General features: G+C 40.0%; 2 protein-coding genes across 2 annotated transcripts; both read left to right on the plus strand.

Moving 5' to 3' along the window:
• Nucleotides 1-610: 610 nt before the first annotated feature.
• On the plus strand, nt 611-1512 carry LOC139901618 (uncharacterized). Its single transcript, XM_071884311.1, has 2 exons — nt 611-964; nt 1006-1512. Exons 1-2 carry the CDS (start codon nt 611-613, stop codon nt 1510-1512), a joined length of 861 nt encoding a protein of 286 aa, XP_071740412.1.
• A 3074-nt stretch (nt 1513-4586) lies between these two features.
• Nucleotides 4587-5660, plus strand: LOC139901619 (uncharacterized). Its single transcript, XM_071884312.1, has 3 exons — nt 4587-4776; nt 4858-4916; nt 5235-5660. Exons 1-3 carry the CDS (start codon nt 4587-4589, stop codon nt 5658-5660), a joined length of 675 nt encoding a protein of 224 aa, XP_071740413.1.
• Nucleotides 5661-11543: the final 5883 nt, after the last annotated feature.

The following is an 11543-nucleotide window of genomic DNA, read 5'->3' on the forward strand; positions in this document are numbered from 1 at the left end:
AACAGTTACTCCCCCGGTGTATCAGTCATTGATGTCACAAACAACTACTGAATACTGGGCACCGTGTGACGAAGATGATGAAGAAGATGAGTATGAGGAAGAGGTCCCTCTTACTACGGTGGGGTCTGTTACTATATACTCTACGTCAAAGTGAACGGTTCATGCCCGGCGAGTAATGACCCCAGGGAGTGCATGCGAGTATTTAGCAGGGAAGAACATCGATGTTGGACATCCAACTAACGATCGCACTCCCTTGGACAAAATACAAAGAAAGCGCATGTCCTCGCCCATTTCTAAGTTATCATCCTTGCTTTCGCCAAGTACACCTTCGGGGTATACTACCGATCATGCGGGTGAAATCATGAAGAAGAGCCAAGAAGATTTACTTGCCATACTGGCTGGAGCTGCACCAGATAAATATGCGCAGGCATTCACAGTGCCAGACAAGGGTGAAGAAGTATTGGAAAACTTTTATGCGGGAATAATAGGGCTAAAGGTAAAACCCTTCATGGAGGTTGCGCCAGTTAATGAAAAGTTTATGCCCTATATTGCCAATTATGTGCCCGAATCACCTCCTATTATTCCATTGACTATGGGATGGTAAGATGGCATGACAAATCCAGATGATTTCTTAAAAAGGTATGAAGGAATAGCGCACGCTCAGGCTTGGAACGATGAAACCAAGTGTTTGGAATTTCAGAATTTGTTGCAGGGAGTCACAAGGGAATGGTTTAGTAATTTGCTGTTACCTCTTGTCACCTCCTATAACGATCTCCGAGCATGCTTCCTGTTAAACTTTCACAACATGCGCACCCACAAAAGGACGCATGTTGAATGTCATGATATCAGACAAGGTACAAGAGAATCCCTTGGGCAGTTCATAGATCGATGCACCAAAGAAGTCGCTAAAATGGCTGGACTCCCCGAAAGCCAAAAGTGTCCAGTTTTATGCACGGGTTGTATAGTGAGCGACATCTTGCCCTGTGGTAGTGCTTGTATATGAAGGTTCCTGATACTTTGGTCGAGGCAATCAATGAAGAGAACGAGCATATGCGTGCGAGGGAAGATACCACTAGGAATAGTGGAAAAAATCCCGATGGCAAAAGTAACAAAGACGATGATTCTTATCGCAGTCAAGCAGGAGGATCAAAGCGCAAGGGTGTCAAATATAGCCAGGGTTGTGCATCATCAAAATACAATAAGTTTCAGAAGTTAAGCAATTCTGATCAAGGGAAGGGTCACTTCCCAAGTCAAAACTTTGCAATTATGCGCGAATTGACTAAAACCCCAAAGGAAATCCTAGCTACCGAGCCAATTTGTCTGACGCTCTTTGCTCCTGCGAAAATGTCAGAATATGCTAGGAGAGACAAATCCAAGTATTGTGAGTTTCATGATGACTATGGACACGAGATTGATCGTTGCAAGTCTTTTATTGAAAAAGTTATCGAATGTTTGAGAAGGGGTGAGCTTAATCACCTGAAAACCTTAAAAAAACAGGGGACTGCGTTGTAGGGTAATTAATCAGAGAAAACCGCACCCAACCAAAAGAAGGGTGGTGACAAAAATTCTGATAAAATGATAAACATGGTGCACGCTTGGCGCTCTGGTCAGAGGTGCAAAGCCGAGCAATTGGAGGAATGGGAGGCGGAAGCTATTATCTTCCTTCTAATGCAAACACTTAATCCTTCACATGCGCCCATAATCATTAAAGGTCGCATCACTGACTGTGGATACAATGTGCGAAAATTAAATGTGACACGGGTAGCAACGTCGACGTAATGTATGAACACTACTTCAGGCAGTTACCAGAGACAATCAAGTCTAATATGCGGGCACCCACAACTATTCTGTCAGGATTCTTCGACGAATTTGCATGGCCATTAGGGTGCATAGAGCTTGAACTAGAGCTGGTCGATGATAACATTTCAACCCGCACGCGGGCCATCCCTGTTCAATTCTGTGTGGTGCTTTCTTATCTGTATTACAATGCACTCCTCGGGCGAATGGATTTGCAGAAGTTTGGCGCGGTACCCTATACCGTTCATGGCATGATCAAGTTTCCTACTAAGTAATGTATTGGTACTATTCGGATGGAGTCCGGAAGAGCACTACGTGCTTCGGTAACACCACCTAAACTATTGCCTACAGTTGAAGAATAGGTACAAAGCAGTTCTATCCTAGTCAATCCGAAGTACCCTGACAAAGGAATTCGAATTGGGGGTAACCTTTCAGATGACATCTAAGTCTAGTTGTGCGACATACTGATAGCCAACATGGACATCTTCGCGTGGTGTGAGGATGATATGACTGGGGTACCACGAAATATTGCTGAGCACAAGCTGCACGCGAATCCAAACTTGACTCCGGTGCAACAAAAGAAGCGCCCAATGGCACCAAAAAGAAGCGAATGGTTGAGGTTGGAGGTGGACAAGCTGGTTCATGCAAATATTCTTAAAGAGGTGCGGTATCAGACTTGGGTCGCGAATCCCGTTTTGGTTAAAAAAGGAGATGGATCGTGGCGCATGTGCGTCAATTTTAAGGACATCAATAAGGCGTGTCCTGAAGATAAATTATCCTTTGCCTGAGATTGACTGGGAAGTTGAATCCCTTCCTGGTTTTAGGTTCAAATGCTTTTTGGACGCGTATAAGGGGTATCACCATATTCAGATGGCAACAGCGGATGAAGATAAGACCGCATTCTACACCGATCAGGGTATCTATTGTTACATAAAAATGCCTTTCGGGTTGAAGAATGTTGGGGCAACGTACCAGAGAGTAGTGGATTTGGCATTCAAGGATCAAATCGGCAGAAATCTCAAGGCTTACGTAGATGACTTAGTCATCAAAAGCAACACATAAGTACAATTATTGGCTGATATTCAGGAAACGTTCAACTCTCTGCGAAAAATCAACATGAAGCTTAATCCTACAAAGTGCAGATTTGGGGAGGAAGAAGGCAAGTTCTTGGGACATATAGTGACGCCACAAGGAATCAAGGCTAATCCCAAGAATATCGAACCCGTAAAGCGCATGAGCTCCCCAAAATCAAGGAAAGAAGTGCAAATTTTGATAGGCAAGTTGGTTGCGCTAACTAGATTCCTGTCAAAAGCTGCGGAGCGATCATTACCTTTTTCCAGACCCTTAAGAATTCATTGAAAAAGTCAGAATTCAGGTTGACTGAAGAGGTCGAGAAAGCTTTTATTGAGATGAAGTCGCTCCTAAGGGAGCTGCCTACTTTGACTGCGCCAATAGCGGGCAAGACATTGATGTTGTATCTTGTGACTTCAAAAGAAGCGATCAGTTCTGTTCTTGTCGTAGAAAGGGGGCAGGTATGTCGCATATCGAGACTTGGAATAGGTATTGAATGTAATGCTTACTATGTGTTTCCCACTATTTTGGCACAGGTACAAATGCCTGTGTATTTTGTCAGCAAAGCACTTAGCGGCAGTGAAGTTAACTACCCAATGATTGAAAAGCTCGTATACGCGCTAGTACATACAGCTCGTCGGCTTTGCAGGTACTTCCAGGCGCATCCAATAGTGGTGTTAACTGATCAACCGATAAGACAGGTATAAGTCACGGCATGCGCATCCCAATCTCTTTTTTACACAATCTTATAAGACGCCAAATACGCGCTTGAATTAATTGTGATACGCTGATAACATGTGATGATAGGTATTGTACAAGCCCGAGGTTTTGGGTAGATTGGCCAAATGGGCTATTGGATTGTGAGAGCACGAAATCAATTACTCCCCGCGCACGGCGATAAAAGGCCAGATACTTGCAGATTATTTGGCTGAAATAACGGGAGAAGTAGAACCACTCGCAGAAAGCACTACAATCGGCCGTAACAAGAATTAGGTATGGGAGCTATATACGGATGGAACTTGTGGGCTCGAAGGCGCTGGCGCTGGACTGGTCCTCACGAGTCCCGACGGAGATGAGCATACTTATTCACTCCAATTCACGTTTGCTGCGACCAATAATGAGTCTGAATACGAAGCATTACTGTCTCGGATGCGCATAGTGTAACAACTCGGAATAAAGCACTTGGATGTGTATGTTGACTCGTAGTTGGTTACTAACCAGGTCAATGGATCGTTTAGAGAGCATGAAGCCTCTATGCAGCGGTACATGGAACTGGTTAATGAATTAGCAAATGAGTTTGATGTTTTTAGATTGACGCAGGTACCCAGGGGAAAAACAAGAAGGCAGACACACTGAGCAAATTGGTTGCTCTGGCTTTTAATCATCTACACAAAAAAGTATGGGTTGAAGTGTTAACGGAAAAATCTATCGATGAGAAATCAGTTGTTGTGCCCATCGTGGAGGAAAGCCCAAATTGGATGACACCGTTGATGAAATTCTTAACTGTGGGTGAACTCCCAGCAGATGAAAAAGAAGCGCGAAAGGTCCGCATGAAAGCTCCCATGTACGCATTAATCGAAGGAGTTTTATACAGGAAAGCCTATCTAGGCCCAATCCTGAAGTGTATTGGGCCTAATCAAGCTAAAGCGGTGCTTTGAGAAGTTCACGAAGGCTCTTGTGCTTTACACTCTAGGTACAGAACAATTTCCGCAAAAGTGATGCACATAGGGTATTACTGGCCCTCCATTCACAACGATGCGGCAGAAATAGTAAGGACGTGCCAGTCGTGTCAACAGCACGCACCAATAAGTCGAGCACCGCGGCACCCAATGATACCAATAACGGCAGCATGGCCGTTCAACAAGTGGGCCATCGACATTATCGGTCCTATTGTTTTTGATTGCTCAGGTACGCTTGAAATAAAACGCTTATGTAATACTTTGCAATATACGTGCTTTAACAGTATTTACACCATCATTTCTTGCTCAGGAGGAATAAAATTCTTGGTGGTAGCAATTGATTATTTCACCAAGTGGGTAGAGGCAAAGGTATTGGCAACAGTTAACCAGCAGGCGCATCCATAACTTCTCTTGGGAAGATATTGTGTGCAGGTTTGGTATCCCAAATGAAATTGTTAGTGACAATGGTACTCATTTTGAAGGCGAGCCTTTTAAGAGCTGGTGTCAGAAGCTGAATATCAAGAAGTCTTTCACTTCGGTCGTGCACCCACAAGCCAATGGCCAATGTGAAGTAACAAACTGAGATATTTTAAAGGGGATAAAGGCTCGCCTGGGTTTGTATGGTAATGAGTGAGTCGATGAGCTCCCAAGTGTTTTATGGGCGCATCGTACCATTCATAAAAAAAGCACAGGAGAAATACCGTTCAGCTTGGTCTACGGATGAGAAGCAGCAATCCCGCAGAATTAATGGTTCCAACGAAGTGCATACATAGCTTTGACGAGTCAAGTAACGATGAGGGCTTGCACGCTAATCTAGATATGCTAGAAGAGCGCAGGGAAATAGTCGCCATACGGGAAGCAATTAACAAGCAAAAGATCTCTAAGTACTACGACAAGCGCGTTAAACCTATGTCATTTAGGGTTGGAGTTTATGTGTGGCGTAACAATGAAGCAAGTCGGGCTAAGAATACTGGAAAGCTGGGACCAAACTGGGAAGGTCCTTATGAAGTTACTGGAATAAGCGCAACGGGGTCCTATATGCTGGCAGGATTGAATGGAGAACGAATACCCCGCACTTGGCATGCAACTAATTTGAAAAGATGTTACATATAATTGTCAGGCTGCAGCACTAGGGATTGATCACCCCGACTTTTAAACATTTACATTTTTTAGTTCCTTTAAAATGTTATTTTGTTTACTTTTAAGACAATTCGTATTTCTTTCATGGTTGCAATAAATTGTCATTTGGATATGACTTGAGAATTTAATTTATTTTACAATGAATAAATTTAATTTTTTGAATGGAAGTGTTTGGTTACATTTCAACGCACAATATGATAGCTATTACGTGCATCATGCCTCCTTAAGGGATGATCTCTAGCTCCCGCGTGGCAGAAGCCTATTTGGTTACAAGGCTAGATCTTAGGGTGGGTAACAGGCATTGGTTTTCCTAGACCAACACACTCTAGCAGACTAGAAGACTGCAAGTCATGACTATAAACGACAATCATTGGGGTTGCTTGCCCACTAACCTAAGTGTTGGTTCACTTGGAAGACTCTGAATAATTTACTTAATAATGCAATGAAAAGCGTTGGCTATGTGCACAATAGTTTGGCATCAGTTAGTGTTATTAAATTTAGAGTATAAACGAGTACACATTGGCTTGTATGCAAATAAAACTTTAAGTTTTAAGAACTTAATACGCCTAATGACGCGAACAATACAATAAGAAATATAATGGGTTACTTTACTTATTACCATTATGAAAGAAACAATGCATAGCATTAGTTGCATAGTGACATTACAAAAGAAAGAGCTTATAGCACAAGAGCTAAGTTGGCACGCAGGCCATTACAATTGCTGGAAAATTAAAGTCTAAACTACGTGGCTTGTTTGGAACTATGCCCTACACTAACAGTAGCAATCCTTCGAACCCTCGTACGCAGCGATCAGGCGAATTGCCCCGTGGAAACAGAAAATAATAAACTAAACTACGTTTGGGGGCACACCCGTAATGTTAAAAGCGTCGCACGAAGCACGCCAATAACATGTGCACCCCTTAAGGGCATTGAGCTCATGGGGCCAAAAGCAATGTAAGCTTATGGCGCACCCAAGACCACCATGCTCATAGCAAAAAAACGTTACAAGGCGCCATACAAAGCACGCGCTATAACCCCATACGGCGAGCATTGGCTCGCCAACCTAAAACTTCATTGATAAAAGGTCCTACACAGAAACAGCAGGATCAAGGGCAAAATCTGCAAGAGTTTGGATTGAAATGTTTTCCAGTGCCTTGCTGGACTTAAGTAGCTTCTCATAAGCATCCTCTTCAAGTTAATCTGTGATGATTTGGGGAATGACAGCTGGTACTTCAAGGTTCTTTGAGATCAGATCCCAGAAGCACACTCGCTCTAATGCCTTGCTCGCCTTAAGAGCTTGTAAGTAAAGCTCTGCAACAATGGAGGCGCTCAACGCATGAATTGCAATGGTTGGAAGTGCCACGTGTAGATCTGCATAAGTTCGTCGAATGACGTCACGGCTCGCAGACACTTCGGTAACCTGGGTTGTAAGATTGTTCCTCTCAAAGGTTAGCAAATCAACATTTGAGGTAGCAACAACAAGCTCCTCCCTTAATACCATGTTTTCCTCTTCATAGTCAACCTGTGATGATAGAAGATCAACTTTGTCCTTTTTCAAAGATTCAATAGTGGCCTCAGCTGTTTTTAGCACGTCATTGGCCACTTTAAACTGTGTTTTCAGAATTTGCACCCTCTTCTGCAACTACCCGAACATGTGGATATGTGATGAGTGCGCTCAGTGCTTAACCTGTCACAGTCCCTTGCCCATGTTAAAAACGATAGCGGCGTATCAAAATTTAGCTGCTGCTCCGGCGTCATTTTTTCTAACTCTTGTCAAACGACTGCAGGAGCTCACCCCTGCATGTACAAATTTTGCTCATGCGCGGCGCGCTTAGACACATTTAAAATACTAGCTAAGTTGTTCACTTGAATTTTCACGTATCGGTTGTCATTTAAAATGGGCGCTCGGACGAAAGGGGTGGCACTAGCTCGGCTGGCAGCAAAAGTTGAAGAAGGAGGAGCAATCACGGCAAGTGGAACTGGAGATATTGGTTGAACATTAGCTGAGGGCACAGGGGGTGCATTGGCAACCGATGGATCGGTGGCAGAAATAGTGAGCTCCACATCCTCATCAATGTGAACAACTGGCATGAAAAAATCACAATCAGGCATGAGCAATGTAAGATATAAACTTCAGAAAAACAATTTAAGTTATATTTTACCTTCAGAAGAATTTGTAGCTTTACTCTTTTTGACTGGAGGGTTGAGGCACAGAGGAGCAGCGCTTCGATGTGGCCTCATCCGCCCCTCCCTCGCTCATTGTCGCATCAGCATCCTTCATGATAGCATCTTGGTCAACAGCTTCTTTCTTGATGGTATAGCCTTTAAAGTCGTCTTCCAAAAGAATGTCACGAGCATTCATCGCTGCAAAAAAGCGCGCAACGGTTAGCATGCACTAAAGTAAATCATCAATTAATTGATTTAGGCAAAAACAGAATATACCCTTTCCCCTAAGCATGATGACTGGCTGGGTACCAGCAAAGGGCCAGTAGGATGAAACTTTGGTAAGAAACAGGACTTCGTTTGGATAGATGCAGAGTTTCAACTTTTTGCTGGAGCACAGGTCGAACAGTTCTTGCTCAGCCTGGTCCATAGATGGGGGTTTATTCAAAGAAGAGTTTGAATCAGTGTGCCATTCAGGATGTTAGCAAATTCAGGGGGAACAAATTTGTTATCAACAAAATAAAAAGAATCTTTCCAAGAACTCTACAAACCTTTCTTTTGACCGGCGGTAAAGGCAACTCGATCGGAAAAACTGTACCAGTCATGCTCGCTTACTTGGCAACGGAAGATATTTTGAAAAACTACCAATGAGGGCTCTCGATTGTTAGCCTAACACCACATCTCAAACAAGGATAATCGGGTAGAACTGTACGGGTGCAATTGACCTAATCCTATGTTGTAAGCGGATAAAACTCTCATGAAAAAGGTGGTTGGAGGGATTCAAAAATTCCATGCCTCGAGGGTTTGATCGTACACAGCAACCAAGCCGGAGGGTGGTTTGCGGGCTCGCTCGTGTAGTGACCCAAACTTTTCCATGATTATATATATTAAATGAAAACTATATTTTCATGATTGAATGTTTTCAACATGTTAAGCAATCAAACTTGTTAAGACTTGATTAATTAAAATAGGTTTCATGTAGACAATTGACCACCCAAATTGACCAGCGATTCACGAACGTTAAAACTTGTAAAAACTATGTGATATATATATATATATATATATATATATATATATATATATATATATATATATATATATATATATATATATATATATATATATATATATATATATATATAGTTAACATGTAATGACCCGCACTTTTTCGATCGTTCTATATTTATAAGATTAATATTTATATAAATTAAACCTTACCAACATGATAAGCAATCCAAATTGTTGAGATTTATGTTTCCGAAGAGAGATTTACACAACGTTTGACCGTCTAGTTTGACCGATGATATCACGAACTATATAATATATGATAATTATACGTTTGTGTATATATATGTATATATACATACTTAACATGATCTAAGGATGTTTTAATACCTCATTTTGTATTAATAACAATAAGTTATAAGTATATTTTGAAACTACTAACTTAAGTTTTCAAAACGATAATCATACGTAACGTTATTTGACATAAATACTTATGACCTATAATGTTTATACATATATCGTATATGTAATGTATTTAATCACTTTTTAAGGACTTAAATACATAAAACAATATAAGTGTATTCACAAAAGATAGCTATATTTGAATTCTCATTCCATTTTTCACAAGATTTCTATACGTATATCTAGAGTATATGTACTCGTATCATACCTAGCTTCTATACGTATTTACTATTAGTATATACACATCAAATCACCACCTAACTAGCCATTATTACTGCCCTAGATGAGAGGTAATTAGAATTTGGAAGTTTGTTGACTAATTTCACAAAATAACAACTTGAAAATCTTGTCCATGTTTCCCATGAAAAACGTTTTTTTAAGGCTTTATATACTCCATCCATTTTCAATCTTTACTACCTCATTTTCTCTAAACAAAACACAATCTTAAGAACCTTAAGTGTTCATCATAATCCCAGCAAGATACCATGAATATCTAGCTTCAAAAACATCACTTAATCACCATAATAAAACTCTTACAACAACACTTCAAGAAATTCTTCCAAGAACACAAACTTACTTCCAATCTTTCATCCAATTCCATCACCCTTTTGGTTCTAGCTTTTTACTCCTCTTTTACAGCAACCTTGTCCAAGGAACTTGAGGTAGTAACTATGTTCATAACCTTATTCGATTCATATATATATAGCTATCTTATTTTGTGGTATAAAATTTTAACAACAAGAACATAGTTTGAATGTTTTCAAACTTGTTTGCAAACTAAATAGATCCTTCTAACTTAACTTTTAAAATACTTCAAGACCTGTAATATAACATAAATATATGCTAATTTAACAAGGTATAACTTGGTTTTTCAAAGAACACCTTAAAAACTGAATTTACGACGTCGGAGTGTAACCGGGGGCTGTTTTGGGTTGGATAATTAAAAACCATCTTGAACTTTGAATTGGAGGTTTATATTCTGGAAAAATGATATTTCTTATGAATATGTTAACACATAAAAATTTCATGATTTAATTCAAAGTATAAGTATTTTTAGAAAAATGGTCATTAAATGATATTTTTGTAACAAAAATGATTAACTTCATAAGTTTCACTAAAGTTTGACCTATGACCTGTGATTTCGAATACAAACTAAGGTATTTACAGTTCATATTCTTAAAGAGGGACTCGATCCAAGGAAGTGGCAAGTTGAACCAACGAAAACGGAGTTGTAACGAAGAAACTATGACCAAAACGATATCGGATATCTAAGACTAGTTTAGCTACGAAAATAATTGGAGAAAATTAAATAAATCACATATTTTTAAAATAACATGATATTTCATATATATGTACTCATAATTTAATTTTATATGGTTCAGGATCACCCGTAAACAATACGAGAAGATTAATCATAAGATTCCCATGATTGTACGCAACACGTCATTTGACAACACCGGTACTTTATGTACGCAACACGTCATTTGACAACACCGGTACCGTGGGTCAAGATTAATCTCGACCAATACATATACGATGGGGGTTTTATTTATTTCGTTAGGGGTTTATTAAACATCTAAAAATGAACCATTTAAAATTGAATTACTAACATCGGACTGCTAACTACGGACTAAGGAATTATTAAAAGTATTAAAAATATTATAAGTATATATATGTGACGATTGTTTAAAAAGAAAAGGTATTGATATATTATATATGGATAGGTTCGTGATATCAATCGGAGACCAAGTCAAAATTACATATCTTCAAGACGAAAGTGAGTATATAGTCCCACTTTTAAACTCTAAATATTTCGGGATGAGAATACATGTATTTTATGTTTTACGATATGGACACAAGTAACTGAAAAATATATTCTACGTTGAGTTGTACCACTGGCATACTTCCCTGTAGCTTGGTAACTGTTATTTACAGCGGTATTGTAAACGCGAATCCTGTTGATAGATCTATCGGGCCTGACAACCCCAACCGGACTGGACGACCAGTATTCAACGGTTGCACAGTACTTCGTTTTGTGACTACACTTGGTACGGTGTAGTAAGATTTCATAATAAAGGGAATATGCGACGTGATTAAATGTTAAGTATGGTTACCAAGTGCTCAACCACTTAGAATATTTTTATTAAAATGTTTATATATGAAATCTTGTGGTCTATATATATATTGTTGCCGGCATTAAACCTATATCTCACCAACTTTATGTTG

The sequence above is a fragment of the Rutidosis leptorrhynchoides genome, chromosome 3, assembly GCF_046630445.1.
Source record: "Rutidosis leptorrhynchoides isolate AG116_Rl617_1_P2 chromosome 3, CSIRO_AGI_Rlap_v1, whole genome shotgun sequence".
Lineage (NCBI taxonomy): Eukaryota > Viridiplantae > Streptophyta > Magnoliopsida > Asterales > Asteraceae > Rutidosis > Rutidosis leptorrhynchoides.

Coding starts and splice junctions, on each gene's coding strand:
- LOC139901618 (XM_071884311.1), top strand. CDS start 611: ATGACAAATCCAGATGATTTCTTAAAAAGGTATGAAGGAATAGCGCAC. Junction 965..1,005: donor TTTTATGCACGGGTTGTATA/GTGAGCGACATC, acceptor TTGTATATGAAG/GTTCCTGATACTTTGGTCGA.
- LOC139901619 (XM_071884312.1), top strand. CDS start 4,587: ATGCACATAGGGTATTACTGGCCCTCCATTCACAACGATGCGGCAGAA. Junction 4,777..4,857: donor TATTGTTTTTGATTGCTCAG/GTACGCTTGAAA, acceptor TTTCTTGCTCAG/GAGGAATAAAATTCTTGGTG. Junction 4,917..5,234: donor CCAAGTGGGTAGAGGCAAAG/GTATTGGCAACA, acceptor TCATAAAAAAAG/CACAGGAGAAATACCGTTCA.